The sequence below is a fragment of the Solanum dulcamara genome, chromosome 11 (genome assembly GCF_947179165.1).
Source record: "Solanum dulcamara chromosome 11, daSolDulc1.2, whole genome shotgun sequence".
Taxonomy (NCBI): Eukaryota; Viridiplantae; Streptophyta; class Magnoliopsida; order Solanales; family Solanaceae; genus Solanum; species Solanum dulcamara.
In genome coordinates, this window is record NC_077247.1 from 57,677,784 (window position 1) to 57,695,849 (window position 18,066).

The 18,066-nt window shown below is 31.4% G+C and overlaps 2 protein-coding genes across 2 annotated transcripts; one reads left to right on the forward strand and one right to left on the reverse strand.

Annotated features, from left to right (window-relative positions):
• Positions 1-2,841: 2,841 nt before the first annotated feature.
• On the forward strand, positions 2,842-4,888 carry LOC129873578 (uncharacterized). The gene is made up of 3 exons (XM_055948699.1): positions 2,842-3,541; positions 3,785-3,970; positions 4,344-4,888. The coding sequence occupies exons 1-3, from the start codon at positions 3,053-3,055 to the stop codon at positions 4,629-4,631; spliced, it is 963 nt and encodes a 320-aa protein (XP_055804674.1). The 5' UTR covers positions 2,842-3,052; the 3' UTR covers positions 4,632-4,888.
• Positions 4,889-9,571: 4,683 nt separating this feature from the next.
• LOC129873486 (mitogen-activated protein kinase kinase kinase 20-like) lies at positions 9,572-10,860 on the reverse strand. Its single transcript, XM_055948590.1, has one exon. The coding sequence runs from the start codon at positions 10,730-10,732 to the stop codon at positions 9,650-9,652; it is 1,083 nt and encodes a 360-aa protein (XP_055804565.1). The 5' UTR covers positions 10,733-10,860; the 3' UTR covers positions 9,572-9,649.
• Between the last annotated feature and the right edge of the window lie 7,206 nt (positions 10,861-18,066).

Here is an 18,066-nt window from a genome sequence, read left to right on the forward strand (position 1 = left end):
TCAAATTTTCTTGGTTGATTTTGTGGCATAACCAAATGTTTGAATTGTAAAAATGTCCTCCTAACTGATATATTTTTACAATTTTGCTACTTTGATGTTGTCCCACTAGTATTTTACGCACTTTGGTTCCTGTTGATCCAAGTTATTATCACTAGATTTCTTTCAAAGTTTATTCATTTTGTGGGTCTTGCAAAGTTTTCAGCTTGATTGTGTTAAGTTATATCTCCAATTAATCTTTTCTTTATTGTATTTGTTTGTGCGTAAATAGTTATAATAAATGCATTCTGGTCCCAACTAAATATTCCCATGCAAGTTGTCAAAGACTGTTTACTTGCCTTAGATTAAAATTCAATTGGTTGACTATGTGAATTTTGACCTCGTTGATGAGGGCTAGATTTTCACCCTTGTAATTCCCTCTTATGTTTCCCTTTTAAGAAGAAAAAAAAATTGAAAAGTAGTTTGCTACTCCCTCCGTTCCAAATAAATATTGTTTTACGTAATCACGAAGAATTAATTTCTTTTCTTTCAAAATTACCCTTGTTTTAATACATGAAGTTTCACACCATTAAAGAATCAGTTCTTTCTTCAAGGCATTTAATTAAGGGTAATTAAATGTAAGTAACAAAACACTTTATTTTCTTGAAATAAGTAGTTTTCTTGTGGAGTATGTCCAAGTTAAAACATTACTTATTTTGAAACATACAAAATATATTAATTGTAAGGCAACAATTAGATCTTATAAAAGTTGCACAAAAAAATCACTTACAAACCGATATTTTACGTGAAAACGCCTAGCTGAAAACTTGCTAAGAAAATATTCCCTCTATTCCATATTAAATGAATTTCCAAGGTAATGCACACATATTAAGAAAAACATTGAAAGACAAAATTAGAATCATATTTTTCTCTATTACTCTTTCATAAAGATGATTAAATGTGAAATCATAAATACAAATAGTCCCTTATTGGAGTATAATTTTGTGAGTAGTGTAGTTTAACTCCTAGAAAATTACAAAACATCATTAATGTAAAAGGTAAACATAAAAAAAGATTCAAATATTTATCTTAAACTTTGAATAATTTAATTATTTTAAATAATAAAAAAAAGTTCTAAAAATTCGGTTAATATGAAATAGCGAGAGTATATAACTTAATTGGTGATTTCAATGAAACATCTATTCAGTAACAGCCCAACAATGATAAATCACAGCCATCCTGTCTTGCTAATCTCATGGCTCCAAAACGAATTCACATGATTAAACAATTGCTTAAAATAGAACTTATTGGTTACTCCCTTTGTTCATTTTTACTTGTCCTATTATATTAAAAATAATTGTTCAACATTATCAAGAGATAATTTATCCCTTTATGTCTATTTCATTTTTGCTATTAAATATTATTTAATATCTAATACATTTTCCAAAGAACTAAATTTAATATATTCAGAGAATAATATAATAATATTACCCCTATTATTAATTATTTCTTAAGATATGTGACAAATAAATAGTGAACAACTATTATTGGACCCAAAAAATAGTTTCTATACATATTTTATGGTACATGTTCCTTTCTATCAATACATGTATGTATTGAATACTTATTCCAAAATAGTTATCAATTTAAATAATTAAGAGAGAACTAATTAGCTTTTTTCTATTTTGTCTTAGTATTAATTATTTTAAAATTAAGAGGCACATATATAAATAAAAATTAAATAATTAATAAAAAATATATTAATCAAGTAATGTTTTTAATTAATTTTTTTTTAAGGATTATGCCAAATCTTATAATAACAATTAAAAAAAACGAAGAGAATATAACTTTGTTCATTAATATTTTTATCTTTGTTATAATTTAAACATGAAACTTCATAATTCTCCACCCATTTTTATCTTTGCTGTAATTTAAACATGAAACATCTTAGCGGCTGTAATACTATTTTTCTAAAAAGAAAAGGAAAAAAAATAAAGGAAGCTACCAGTCTATTGCCATCAAATCCATTATTTTAGATAGTAAAATTGACCTTTCCTAGGTGTGGTTTAGCTGGAAACACAAATAATAAAGACAACACTAATGAGTTTATTAGTACTTTCTCAGTTATTTTTACTTTGTTCATTTAAAAAATTAAGAAATAATTTATTATCACATAGTAATTTTTATTCATTATTAAGTATTACTCCTATGTTCATTTTTATTTACCTATTTTGAATTTTGCTATATTAATTGATATATAGACTTAGATTTTGAGAAATGGTTTGAGGAATAAATGATTAGTATATATGAAAGGTAAATAAAAAAAACATTATATTTTTTTGATATGTTAAAACTATCTAAATAAAAGTAAAAATTTATTCTTAAACTATTGGACAAGTAAAAGTGACGGAAAAAGTAAAAAAAATTAATTCATTTTCTAATGAATGAGATGAATTATAGTAAAATTAGAGGTCAAATAGTAAAATTATCATACTTCACTATTTATTATTCTCTCCATTTTAAAAAAATGGCCTAGTTTGAATTGACACAGAGTTTAAGAAAATAAAGAAAACTTTTGGTCCTAAATTAAAGTTATGTCAAATATACCAAAATGTCTTTTAATCATATGTCTTAAATAAGTCACGTACAAAATTGAAATTAAAGTATTCCAAAAAAAAAAAAAAATTGAAACAGCCTAAAAAAAAATATTTTTTTAAAACAAAGGGAGTATATCTTAAATGTATGTCAAATCAAATATGAACAAATATAATCAAAACTCCAAACGGCACTTGATACAAAAAAAAAAAATTAACATTTATTTTTTCGTGTGAGAGATACTCTTGTCTCCTATCTCCATGTCCTTCAGTCCCTCAATTAACTGCACTCGCACGCAATATTTTGCATACAAAACAAATAAACAAACTAGGACCAACGTGGGTGTTGGACTTTTTTTATTACTACTACTTCATTATTTCCTTCTTAGAGTCAGTAGTGATCATCCTAGATCTACTCATCTCTATTATTTCTCCAATTCCTCCTCCTCTTCCTTCTCAAGAATTTATTACATCAATTAACAATGTCGTCGACGCATCATGTTAAGACAGATTCAGAGGTGACGAGTTTAGCCCCGTCATCTCCGAATCGGCCCGTTTACTACGTCCAGAGCCCGTCAAGAGATTCGCATGATGGGGAAAAGACTACCAATTCGTTCCATTCAACTCCCATATTAAGCCCGATGGGCTCACCGGGCCGACAATCTCGTGACTCCTCTTCCACCCGTTATTCGGGCTCGCTCAAGCCCGGTTCGACGAAGTCGAGCAATGGGTCTAGAAGTAACAGTGGCAGACACCATAATCATCGTCCTCGGAAGGGAGATAAGCAGCAATGGAAAGAATTTGATGCTATAGAAGAAGAAGGACTACTTGATGACGATGCTTATAGTAAGGGTGTCCCTCGCCGCTGTTATTTCTTGGCTTTTGTTGTTGGATTCTTCTTGCTATTCACTTTCTTTTCTTTGATCTTGTGGGGGGCCAGCAGAAATCAGAAACCTGTCGTTACCATGAAGGTAATTCATTTTCTCACTGTAGTGCGTAAAAAATATTTATACAATTAGATCATCAGTACATTATTACAAGTAAATTTGGATCAGAGAAACAATAATTGGTAGACCGACAAAATTATCGTACTAATATGCTATCACGTGATAAACTACATTTATGATGTATATAACTTAAATCCGTACCTAGATCCGATTGTTTCATTGTATTCTTTATAAAAAATAAAATGAGTGATTTATAAATATGTGCAGAGTATTTCATATAATGAATTTGGGGTTCAAGCGGGCATGGATTTCTCGGGAGTTGCAACAGAGATGGTATCAATGAACTCTACAGTGAAGCTGATATTTCGTAATACAGGCACATTCTTTGGGGTGCATGTAACTTCTACGCCTCTCGTTCTTTCCTTTTCACAACTCACTGTTGCTACTGGAACTGTAAGTAGTCAATTACCTCTTAGTATTATTTTTCAATTTATATTGTGCCTTGATTGATGTACTTAGAAAACAATAATTAATTTATATACATATTGGTAGAGTTTTACTTACTATATCATGATACTTGTCTTATTTTTTTATGCGTTTAAGTTCTATGCACTAAAAAATATTTACACAATGATACCTACATTTAAATCTCTTGATAAGTATTACTTGGTCTCTAGTTAAATTGTAACTAACAAGTAAAAATATATAGATGGTGTAAATTTTACATATTGTCTGTGTAAAAAACTTTAAAAAAAAAATTCATATTACTTTAATTACAGTCTTTATGAATTAATTTACATGTTGTGAATGTGTTTGACTAGAGCAGATAAAGAAGTTTTACCAAGGAAGAAAAAGTCAGAGAACAGTATCGGTGAGTTTGATAGGAAGTAAAATTCCATTGTATGGAGGAGGAATAGACTTGATGAGCAAGGAGGGTAAACCAACAGCACCAGTTTCGTTGACCTTAGATTTCAAGGTTCGAGCCAGGGCTTATGTTTTGGGAAGAGTGGTGAAGCCCAAATTCTACAAGAGGGTTCAATGCTCCGTTGTAATGAGCCCTAAGAAAATGAACGTTCCAATTTCGTTGACGAAATCCTGCACCTACGACGTATAAATTATTAATCAACAAAAACAACTTGAGAAAATTATATAGGCAAGTGCTTGCTAGCTGCCAAGTTTTTATTATTTTTCAAATGTTTAAATTATTAAATTATAGAGGAAAATGAGGTGTTGCTGCCAGGTAATTTGTCGCTTATGATTGTGGTATTGAGTGAATTATAATATAAATGCCCGTTGAGGAAAATCATAAACCTAGAAACTGATGTATTTATATTTTTTTATATTTTTACATGTTTTGGTTAATTCAAATGAGATCTGTACTAGTAATGAGTAATTGCATATGTATGGTTTGCATGCTATTCTTAATATTTCTACCAGGTTGATTGGAGAACTCGTATTGCCAAGTCTACAAGTCAAATTGATGAATGCAAGTAGTAAAGTAGGAATAATATGTATTTTCATTTTAATTTTTAATGATTTTTAAGGTTAAATTGCTCAATTTAATATAAATAACTAGTAGAAAAAGTCATTTTTAATGACAACCTCATTATTGATTGTCATTTTGAGTTTGCTTACAATCCCTTGGGCTTGAAAAGAGATCATATGAGAAACTTTCTATCATATTTATCATACGTAGCAGTATCATTTTGTTTATCGAAAATAGAAAGAAAAAAAATCGGATCTTCTTCCCTAATTTACGCCGAATTTTTCTGATCAATCCAAAAAGTCTTCTTCCCCAATTTTTTCCACAATGGTCGTCTCTTAATCAATTTTGATACCACTATGTATGCTAGCAGAGCCACTTGCATTTAATGTGAATGTCAGTTGCAATCTTAACCAATTATCGAATTAGATCAGCGGCAGAATCAGTTTTTTATTAAGAAGTGTCAAAATATAGAATAAAAAAATATATGGTGCTAGCAACGGTTGAATTACAGCTTAAGCAATTTCTACAATCACTTAACCACTACAGTAAATCTTCAGCTTGTGTCAAAAAATGTCAATAATTGTATATTTATTTTGTTTGTGGACAAACGATATTCGATCAGGCCTATAGCTGGATCCTTTTAGATCTACGGGCCGGCCGACCCCGGCCATTTACAATCACTCTGGATCTTCCTTTTGGGGGGCTACAACTTCGCCGAGCCGACTAGCATCCCTTTCTGCTATGCATTTTTCGAACAGAGAAGAAAACTATAGGATCGAATTCGCTCTTCAAGAAACTGCTTGTTCCATACCTTTTTTATTAAATTAAATTTTGACCTATATATACAATATAATTTTCTGACGAAGGGGTGTCACTCGGGCAACCAGAGCTCCGCCCCTGATTAGACCGATCTCTAGGGATGAACCACCAGAGCAGATGAAGCTTCATGCTTAACTTTTCTCTTATTACAGACATAAATATACACTGGAATAGCAAGGAAACCCAATAATTAGGAACCACAGCTATGGCTATATTACACTTGCGAGTCCTCTTTTTTTTTCCGGTTTAACAATCACCATCAATCAATAGGTAGGTTGAAGGTTCGCAGGGGTCGTGCTGTTGTTTGGTGAAGGGGTAAAATTTGGATTTCCAGTTAAAAAGAGTTAATGCGGATAAGTAAGACTTGCTCTAGCGGTTCAATATCAATGGATAGGTAGGCGGAAGAATAAGTGGAAATACTATTAATATGAAGTAAAGAGGGGGGGAAATTATATGTGGTGGTAGATTTAGGCAGAGGTGGGAAAATTCTGTTATTACTTAAATTAAGAACAGACATATTTCAAACTAGTTCATAAATTTTGTATAAAGTTGAGGTAAAAACTAACTTAAATCTTAGATAAATAGCCACAAATTTTAGATTTGAGCCCCTCTCGATATATCAGTTTTTTTGAAATATCATCCGCTCAAAACCATTTTGTTGTGTGATTTTTCTCTGATATAATCCTTTCTTGTTCAACTAATGGCCTAATTTATATTTGTAATGCTATGGCCTTAACGTCCCCACCTCTACATCTAGTTGACTCCTACTCAGAAGTTGGAAATATACACTGGACCGGGCATTAGGTTCGGCCCATAATAGATAATCCAAAATATTGGGCCAGTATAGAAATGTGGGAGGAGGAGGCAGTGGGCCAAGGGCCTAAAATATTTGGAACGCTTGTTGCAAATAATAAGCCAGAAATGGGTCACTCGCACAAATGTTTCTATTTTGGAGTTCTTTCAATTTTATCCTTGAATTTGATGTTTTTTAAATTTTTGCCGTTCATTCTTCAATCAAGTGGACCAAAATAGATGCAAACATTAGTATGGCAATACGGGCATGTATTTATCTTGGTTTTAAATAAGGACCTAATATACTTCAATTCATCCAAGAGGTCATGCCAATATAATAATACGTGTGAACAATTTAACAATACTAATAGAATGAAGACAGCACCAAATCATGTTAGTCTGATATAATTTGTGAATTGAACAATATTGACTAGACTTACCATTGTGTGACTTGTGAAAGATATGTAGAAAGCATATTGTACTTAAAAGTAGTTGATCCACTAGGCATGGCTTGCAGACACGGTAATTTTGTCAATCTAGTATGACTTGTGAACAATTTAAAGATAGATAGAATGAAAATTGTACTCAAAGTTGTTGATCCACTTGACATGGCTTGAAACAAGGCAAGTTCGTCAATCTGGCACTACTTGTGAACAATTTAAATATAGACAGAATGAAAATTATACTCAAAGTCGTTGTGGCGCCCAACATGACTCATGAACAATGCAAGTGTCTCAATCTGACATGACTAATAAACAATTCAAAGATGGGGTAGAATACATATTATACTTAAACTCATGATTCGATTAGCATAACTTGTAAAAGAGTAATTTTTCACTCTTTCGAATATGTAATAGTAAGGTTACTTTTAACACAAATTTCATAAACTCAGGCAAATGTTAAATGCAAATAACCCCCAAGTAAATTGACTTCCAAACAAGAATCAGAGTGATGCTTGAGGAATATTCTTTAGTTCGTGTTCTCAAAGATTAGAATTGGGTATTTTAGTCATAATAATGGTGGAAAGTTATCTTATTCTTGTAGGACGGAGGCTAGTAATAAATGTAAAATTAGTAGTAACATGTGAAGATACCCAATTGAAGGGTTTCAACTTGCAAAGATTCCTAGTCTAATTGTCACATCATTAAATATGAAAATTAACTTCCTTTTAGGAGTAACAGATAAAAAAAATGGAATTGTTAAATTCAATCCTGACATCTTGCAATTTGCACAAAGACATAGCTTCCACTTGCAACTGCAGGAAAAAATTCATTCTAATATCATTTTTGCAACCAACTAATGTATTCCTTTCTTCAAAACTGATTGTGCAACTTGACCTTTTTTTTTAATTCAGGATAAAATAAAGAATATCCATTATCCCTTCTCACGTCACATTTCTTGCCTTTTGGAAGAAGAATTGCATGGCTTCCGTAATTGATGATCATAGGCAATCGCGAAATTTAAAATTTTCAATAAAAAAATTTAAAAAGATTTAAAAAAAGTACACAAATGAAGAAATCGAGAAAATAATTATGAATTTGTATATATAATATAATTTTTTAACAAAAAAGATTAATTTTGACCAGATGACTTTTTTAACTCTGATACTTTCAATAAGTGTGGATTAGTTACTTGGTATCTCTGATAGTGAACGAATGTGCGAGAAAGTTGATTGCTGTTGTAAGAAATAGAAGCTGAGGTGCCAATTGAATATCAATTTCTACTTGATCCCTCCACATTTATTTTAATTTGGTATTCATGTAATTTTGAATACATGACATGTAAATATTTTAGGAAAAGAATTCCATTATCATTTACACACTTTTTCTCCTAAATAACTAATTTTATCCACTACTAATATATAAGTGTGGATAACCAGCGGCAGACCAACATGTCTGCTTGTATTGTTTGTTTGTATATCAGCAGCTGCTTGCTTGTTTCCACTTACCTATATATTAGTAGCTAGCTTGTTTCCACGTATATATTAGTAGTAGCTAATTTTCTTAATAAATTATAAATGAAATTATTGTTAAATTTTCTTAATAAATCCTAGATGAAATTATGTTAGATTTTCATCTTCTATGTATATTTTGTACTTATTTTTAGTTGTCCACTTCAAATTTTGTATGCTTTCTAAATTAATGATTAATTTGATTGATATATAATCTTAAATTTTGAAAAATAATTTGGGAATAATTTATTAATATATAAAGCAGAATGAACTGTTTATCCAAAGGACAGAGAAAATTTGGCTGAAACAATTGCCGTGAAAAATTGAAATGTAATTTAAAATTATGTTTCAAATTTGAAAAACAACTTTATAACTTGCTTTCTAACTCATTTTTAAAATAGTAGTACATTCAAATATAAATATTATTTCATATATTGTAAAAAATATATTCGATTATTATAAATATTAATATTATTGAGCCGGTGCATAACACTTATTATCATCACTATTATATTATGATTAAGGGAGACAAATACAAAAGAGAGAGGCGGATAGAATCTAGTCATGAATTTATTGTCATAATCTAAAGGACTGCAACTTATGCCGAAAGTTTTTTATCCATTTATTAGTTGATGAAGCACTTTGTACTATGTTTGATTTTCGGCTATTGAGACAATGTTTTTAATGGGAGAAAATTGCAACTTGCAAGAGATAAACAGAATGATTGCGTATGATTTTATTGATCATTGTTAGCCCAAAAAAATAACTGTAGCTCATCCACTGCCAATCTACAATTCCCGTTTTTCCAAGTAACCAATTTCACTAAAAACGGCTATTAAAAGATTTTTAAAAAACTCTTCATATTGAAAAGTGATATCCTAAATCCTAATTAAAACCTATATATGTACAATGAACTTGATTTCTAATTACAGATAAACAAGTAGAAAAAATTGACCTGAGAAAGATATTAAAAAGAAAAAAAAAACAGAGCTGATATAAAAAAATCTTCAGTACTCTTGAAAATCTAAATACTACTCTGGCTATTTTATTACTCAATTTAATAATAATTTGATAGAGATAGACATCACCGAATTCTGACCCAGTCCTCATCAACATCGGACCATTCAGATTGTCTGAGTTCATTCATTAATCCCCTTAGTCGCTCAGCCGGTGATGTGGATAATGACCCGCCGCTAAAATTGAGTAATTCTTGAATCGCCGGCGAAGGCAGAGACGTAATTTGACATGTTGCTGATGATTCAGCAGAGTCATCAGATACCCAATCGGGGAAATCAAATGGGCACCTAGGAGATGTTGAAGGGGTGCTACTGTAGCATCTTTCGTCGTTCAATGTAACAGTGTCATCTTGATCAGCAACAAAGGGATGTTTTAAAAGCATCTCAGCCGTCCATCTCTTTCTTGGGTCCTTCACGAAGCATTTTTCTAGGAAATCTTTTCCTTCTTCCGATAACTTCATGGGAAATTCAGGCAACTCATCACCAACTCCAATTTTCATTAATAATTGGGTTAAATCAGAGTATCCCCAGACCGGAACTCCTGCTGCCATCTCAGCAATTACGCACCCAAGTGCCCAGATATCGGCCGGAGTGTCCTGTTCGCCGGCGGTAACCATTTCCGGCGACATGTACAGTGGGGTACCCCTCAATTCACATCGCAATTTATCATATTTTATTGATTCGGCTCTCTTCGCCAACCCAAAATCAGCGATTTTGACTTGGCCATCTTCGCCTAAAAGAATGTTCGGAAGTTTAATGTCGCAGTGAACATAGCCACTCTTGTGAATATAGTGTAGCCCTTTCAATAATTCCCTGGTGTATTTTCTGATTTCAATCTCCGGCAACTTACGATCACCGGAATTCTTGAGCTTGTCAGACAGAGCACCCCCTGAAGCATACTCCAACAAGACATTGTACAATTTTTCTCCTTTTTCGTATGTATAGCTGTGGCCAAAACAGCGAATAATGTAGGGGCAACAGTTAAGGTCATCCAATATCAACTTCTCGTTAATGAGGGTAGCAGAGGAGGAAGCTGCAGATGACTTGACTACCATTGGTGGAAAAAGATGAGTGCTGTGGAATTTGGGGATTGCAAAATTGACTTTGCCGAAGCTACCATGCCCTACTGCTTCACCTCGAACCCAATCCATTGATGTATTTGCGTTGAAATTTTGGTATTTTTAGGCTTTCTGTTAAACAAGGAAAAAGACGACAACAGAGGAACGCGCAATTAACCGCGAACTTTGTTTAGCACAGGGGACTTCTATATATAGCGCAGGGGGGATTATTTTTTATTTTTTTTAATTTATTGTGTTTTCTTTCTAGAATGAATTTAAATTTAAAAATGTTCCCATAACGAGTGAACAGTAACGAGTACACATGTGACCAGGAGGTCACGGGTTCAAGCCTTGGAAACAGCCTCTGGTAGAAATGCAAGGCAAGGCTGCGTACAATAGACCCTTGTGGTCAGACCCTTCCCCGATCCCCGCACATAGCGGGAGCTTTAGTGCACCGGGCTACCCTTTTAGTTCTCTTATAAATAGTTCAAAGTTGTGGGAGAGATAATAACAATAAAAATATACGGAAAAAAAAGAAAATATAAATAAAAAAGGCACGTGGTTGGGGTAAAACAGCGGATATCAACGTGGTCTATTGAATTATTGGTTTTGAAGTTACGTAGTTACCAACTCCCTCCTCCGTTTATTTTACTGGTTTATTATTATTTTTAATCTATTACAAAAGATAATTTATTATTTTTTTAATATTTTATTCTTAATATTAATCATTTTTTTTTCAAATTATTTTTTTAAGATTTGGCATTAAATATTAATTAATAGGGGTAATGTGTTAAAATAGTTAGATAAATTATTATTTACTTAATATGTGTGTCAAATTTAAATATATCAAATAAAAATAAATAAAAAAGTTATTATTTTTTAATAAATATTTTAAATTTAAATATAGCAAGTAAAAATGAATGGAGGGGTAAAGTATTGGCAACAAGAGATTTCAATTTTTCCATAGAAGTGTGAAGTGCTTATGGTGAGTTTAATCCAACTTTTCGACCCGAGATATTTTTATAGGAGTATATACAAATATATTTTAAAATGTAAAAGAATTCACTCGTTAAATCAATAGTTGAGAAAATTGGACCCCACGAGGATCGGATGGTGATGGTTATGAAATCTCCCAAATGACCACTCTACCGTTAGTTATATTTATATTTATATTTTATTACGAATTAATAAAATTGACGATCTTTTATAACATCCCTTGTTAACCAACAAAATACCAAAAAAAAAAAAAAGTTCAGTTTTCAATCAGAGAATAAAGTGGACGGTTTCTGTCACGATTAAATTGTGAATTAAATTTGAATCATACAAAATTGTTTGTACAAACATAAAAAAGTCGCAGCCTTTTTTGGTCATGGCTCTTGTGGGGCTCCTTTCTCATTTTACTATATTTCAACCTAAATTGCATTCAATTGACTATTCATAATAATAATAAAAATCTACTAATTATTAGTATGTGTTATTATTTGTTATGAATCCTGCTTTTCAAATTGTATGTATCATAAATTATATAGTTATGATACGTTTATGACATTCAAATGAGTTTTTGTTCTTTTGGTACCTTGCGTCTAGAAACAAAATGACATGTATAAGTTTATTGAGATAATTCGATTTAACATGCTCAAACAAACAAAATAGTATTAATTTTCTAAGACCAATTTCCTTTAATATTGACCGTGTATTGCTTGTGTTTTTATACTAGTTAATGTGAATTGATAAATTTTGTCAACATGAATACATGTTTCGGACTTTAGAATAATAAAACATTTGTTTTGCATAATTTGTGAACCAAAAATCGCTAATATCTAGATGAAAAAGTTTGACGAAAGATCCACCGATAGTAAGTTATTATTGTTCACGCTAATCAATAAATGCATAAAACCTAAGAAAAACTACATAATTACACATATTTTATTATCATATTTACTACTCCTTCTGTCCCAGATGAACATCTTACTAAAATTATCTGTTTCATATTATTTGATCACTGATTAAATTAAGATAGAATTAATTAAATTTTTCTTATTTACTTCTATAATTAATATGACCTTTTGAATGCGAACAATTCTCAATACTGGTTATTTCTATACTCTATGTATATTGCATTAATATGAACAAAGGGCAAAATAAAAAAGATAATCAATCTATTAATGATTTCTTAATCACCGTACAAAATAGAAAGTGTCCCTCTAATATGGGACGGAGGCAGTATTATTATCTATACTTTCAAAATATTAACACTAATTAAAAGTTTCTACCAGATACATGTATTTTTGCTACCAGATACACTAAAATAGGGAGAGGGGCGAGCAAATTGGGAAGGGAGAGAGGCGAGCAAATTAAGATTCGTATGTATCTTAAAAACATGTGCATCACACTAGATACATGTATATGTATGTATTTGACATAATTCACATGTATCTGAGATACCAGATACATGCGAGAGTGGCGAGCGAGACTGAGAGATGCAAACGAGATTTGTTATGTATCGCAGATACATGCGAATTCACTTGGATATAATGTATCTAGAGCGCATTTGAACGTTACTGAACGCACAAACATATAGAAAAATATGTAATATTGCAAACTAGAGTGTATTTAAGTAATTAGCTCTTAAACAAGTGGATTTATTTAAGTTCTCCTAAAATATATTTACATACGTATTATTATTTTTTACTTAACCATGGTAATTAATTAACACATACTTGTACTTTATTAAATAAATTGAATAACATTAAGTTGAATTGGTTTGGAGTAGACAGGTTGTTGGAGGCATGAGATAACTAAAAGCAAGATACTGAAATAAAGCCATTTTTTACGGAATGGGACAAGTAGAGGAGAATTTGAGGCAATAAGAAAGAAAATAAAAGGAAATTTGTATTGTTTGTTGATCGGTTGTCGTCGAGGGAAAGAAAAAATAAATAATCCATCTCGTACCAAACAATAGAAAGGAGATTAATTGGTTTTGGTAGAGTTCGTTATTTAAATTAGGAATAAGTTATGTATGGAGTATGGACACGATATCCTAGCCATGTTTTATATTGTTAGAATATAGCCTAATTATACTCTTGTATTTGTATATATAAACTATTGAGGTTAATGAAATAAATCAAATGATTAATCTCTTTCACATATGGACACAACTCTGCCATGCTCTCCAACATTTTTGTTCTTTTCTCATTCCTCACTTGATTATCTGGTTGCAAGATATTAGTAATCGAAATCACATGAGATTAAGAAATTCAATTATTTTGAAACGGAGAAAATATCAAAATAACCTGTTCTGTAACCAAACAAGCAAAGTTCATAATTTAATTGTGGCCTCCTAGTCAGTAATACGTCTAAAATGAAACAATTAAGTAACCTGTGAATTTTAAAATATTTTCTTAAATTTTATATTACTCTCTTCGTTTCATGTCAAAATAAGTGATATTTTACATAATCAAGAAGAAGTATTATTTTTCTTTGAAAGTTACCTTATTTTAATACATAGAGTGTTACATCATTATAGAGACTTCTTTTTCAAGATATTAATTTAAGGATAAAATATTAAAACACTTTTTTCTTTTATAAGTGGATAGTTTTCTTCAAGGAGTGTTCAAGATAAAAACACCACTTGTTTTGAAACGAATAGAATTATAATTAAGTAGTTGAAAGTTTTTATTTTTTTAAAAAAAGGTCAGCAATATTCCACCGCTTTGCGGCAGAGGCAGCAACAGCTTTGCTTGCCGGTGATTGCGGTGGCAAAAGGTATTAATAGGCACAGAATGCTAGGGCTAAAGCCCCCATTTTGATTGCTTGCCAAAAAGGAGAGAATAATATTTGAAAGAGATCTCCTAGCTTCTACTTTACCCCTCATAACAATGCTTATTGCCCTTCCTTTTCGTGACACACACACAAAGAAATTTGACTGCATTGAGTAATCTTATGGAAAGTGTATATCTTAGCATAAATACATTCAAATATTCCTTAAACATAATTGAATTATATATACGAACTTAAAATCGTATAAAAACTTATAAATTTTCAAATCTCAAACACAACAGAATGAAAGGGTCTGTGTACATGAACTGATGAAAGTGTGACTATAGCTATACGAGTGTGTAATTAAAATAACCCAAAAAAATATGAACTGTAACGATCACATGTTGGCATGTTCTTCCCCCCAAAATATATATGACGGCAAGAGATAATTGATTCTGCCTTCCTACTGGTTATTTTATAAACGGCAAGGCACGAGTTTTGCGGCTAAAACAACTTGCCTATAGCCTCGGGACCTTTTCCTTTGCAATTTGCATTTTTGATGATTCCCATGATACCTAAGCTTTCTTAATTTAATTTCTATTCTTGTGGCATATAAATAAACAAAGTGGCTCTTTCTAGAACAATCTCATTTAACAAAGATTGGCATGTCACGTGCCACCTACCTTATTTCTAGTCATGAAAGCCTGACCAAATTAACTTTTTGAATTGGAGTATGTACACACATTTATTATAATTTTCTCTTTTACTATACTCAAAGCAGCCCCACAGAAACTGGACTTTTTTTTTTCTTTCCTTTTTCGGTTGCTTCCACTCTTTCCAAGCAATTAGATAAGGTGAAAATCCCATCATCCTTCGACTCTCTCAAATTTGAATACTTCAATAGTACTCTTTTCCCCCAAAAGATGATGGCTAGTACAGATTACAACAACACGAAAATCTTAGCGTTTGTTTGAAATTTCCAAACTCAATATTCTAAAGATTTTACCCTTTCAAAAACATGGAAATTCTAAAAACTAGTTAAACGTTGTGTAAATTTTATAAATATCCACTAGCTAGCTAGCCAGACATTTTCTCTTTCTTTTCTATACGTGATTGAGAATGTGGGAATAGATCTTTATTGTAAATATACAAGACAAGAAAGGATCTTTTTTGTTAACATACAAAATTTTAAAGTTGAGGAATGGTGATGGACTGATGGTTAGGAAATCTTCGAAATGGATACTCTACCACTCATTATTTTTATTTCATAAAAATAAGCACCTCCCATATTCCGTTCAATTATTACTCACAATCACATTTTAAACATCCCAATCAAAAAAATTTCAAAACAGAACAAAAGAGATCTCAAATCAGACCCACACAGTAGTGGTGAAAAGTTGCTATCACGGTTGAATTGTTGTTACATGCATTGCGGCTAATAGTTGAGTCCAAAAGGCACAGCATCTTTGACTACTATTTGTTCTCGCACACTAATTACAAGCTTTAGCATTCTTTCTATTTTATTACTATTGTGTAGTATTTTATTATATTGATGCAAATTGCAGCATTAGTGGCACTCTTCATGGTACTACTGTGCTCTTGCACACTTAAATACTACATATATGTGTTATTTTGTTTCTTTTTTTTATCCATTTCAATGCAAATTGAATTTGACTGATCCCAAAAGTAAAAAAAGCAGAAAATTGTCCATGTTGAAATTTTGGGGTAGGTAGTGGCTTGAAAGGGGAGTGGAGAGCATTATATTGAATTATTCATACCAAAACAGATTTTTTATTTGTACATCTAAAGTATGTGATATATCTTGCAGGAAGTATGTAGCAACCGACAGCTATATCTATTGGTTGGCTAATCATTAATTTTATATTTCATTTCATTGTATAAAAAAACTAGTAATCTCTTTTTTATATGGATACGAAATTTGATTTTTTGTATTTTAGTAGTACTAATTATTATTTTTTTAAGAGAAGGATGGTGTTGTTTCAAACCTCCAAAACATGCTAACAAATTCGTAAAACATGTGATTTCGAAAGCAGAGTACGTTTCACTATCTTGATTTCAAGTAATATACATGTGGATGTAGTTAAATTGTAGGAGTAAATTGATAATTGTACACTTAGCCATGTAGTCAAATCAATTTTTAATATAGTGGACGGAGGAAATAGTATATACAAGTTATTAATGAAGTATATGAACACACGATTTCCAAACCACTCATGTGATTATGCTATGTATATGTTGTTATTATTGTAACATGTGAAAGTACTATTTGGTGTTTGCTTCAAAAAATTATTGAGTTTTAACAATAGAAAGAATTTATGTTTTTGAGTAGTTTTTCGAAAATTGAATTTTTCAATCTGGATGTTTAGTTGAAAAATAATAATTTCTTTTTTTTAAAAAAATGAACTCCAACAACTAGCTTACCGAAATTCTAAAGCAAATGTCACCTAATTGACTACCTACTAATTACTACCTGGATATCCAATCCATGCTTAGTAACTAGGAACTACAATTTTGGTGATCATTTTCATAAGTACTAAAGGCTTTGAGTAACAATAAAGTTAAAAATTTGTATGATTTATAAGTCATGATGGGTTTGAGTCATGGAATGAACCACTAATGTTTGTGTTAAGATAAACTTCTTCCATCACTGTCCTTGAAATGCCTTGTTATTTGGAGCTTATGTGAATGCGGAGTGCTTTATGCAACACTTTTTGTTTATGGTAAAGTTAGTGTGTAGCCTTGTTATTTAACTGAAAAATACCTGATTTTTGCGCAAATCTTGCCGTGCCTGTGATTTCTGTTAATGGGCACAAAATACTTGGGCAGTTAATTGGCTTACCAATAACAAGAGAATCCGTTTATTTTGTTGCGTATAAAGCCAGTTTTACTAGCCTTCTGGTATACCCCCTCATTATGTCATAGCCCTTTTGTTTACTTGACACACTTGTTAAGTTCCATTTCGTCTGGTCTAAGAAATTTGATTGCATTTGAAAAAATTGACAAGTTTAGTACAACCTCCAGTTCATTTTTTTCTCAATCACAATCATATAGGAGGAACCCAATTGTATAAGCTAACCTACATATAAAGTTGAGAAGATTAGTACCACCTCTATTTAATGTATGGACATATATAGGGTAGATTTGAAATAAATACTCCCAATTTGCACCATACAAGCGAAATGTCAATGTGCAAAACAAATTGATGAAAATGATAGGTTGTGTTGGGTGGGGACACAGCACAAAGGCCATGATCAGTGCTCATGCAAGTGAGTGTGTGAGATATACTATATAGTAGCTGTAATTAAAGATCACATCATGGGATTTGTCCAGTGCATTGTAGCAGTCACATGTTGGCATGTTCTTCCCCAAATATTGCATGAAGGCAACATATAATTAATTAATCCTATTGCTTTTCTTTTTTATAAAATGTAAGATTTGCGGCTAAAAAGGTATGGGATTTCCCAACCTGCCTATATTGCCTCGGGACCTTTGCAGTTCTGAGGATTCTCATAAATCAACTTAAGAAAATGACGTTTTCAATAACGTAACAACTAATTCAATAAATTCTCATGTACCAAAGATTTGCCCATCACGTGCTGCTTACCTTATTTCTGGTCTAAACAAACTGTTCAAAAGGAGTATAACTT

Bases quoted from the DNA above. Each gene is read 5' to 3' on its own strand.
- LOC129873486 (XM_055948590.1), bottom strand. From the start codon at position 10,732: ATGGATTGGGTTCGAGGTGAAGCAGTAGGGCATGGTAGCTTCGGCAAA.
- LOC129873578 (XM_055948699.1), top strand. From the start codon at position 3,053: ATGTCGTCGACGCATCATGTTAAGACAGATTCAGAGGTGACGAGTTTA. The intron at 3,542-3,784 runs GTAATTCATTTT...AAATATGTGCAG, and splicing joins AACCTGTCGTTACCATGAAG to AGTATTTCATATAATGAATT. The intron at 3,971-4,343 runs GTAAGTAGTCAA...TGACTAGAGCAG, and splicing joins TCACTGTTGCTACTGGAACT to ATAAAGAAGTTTTACCAAGG.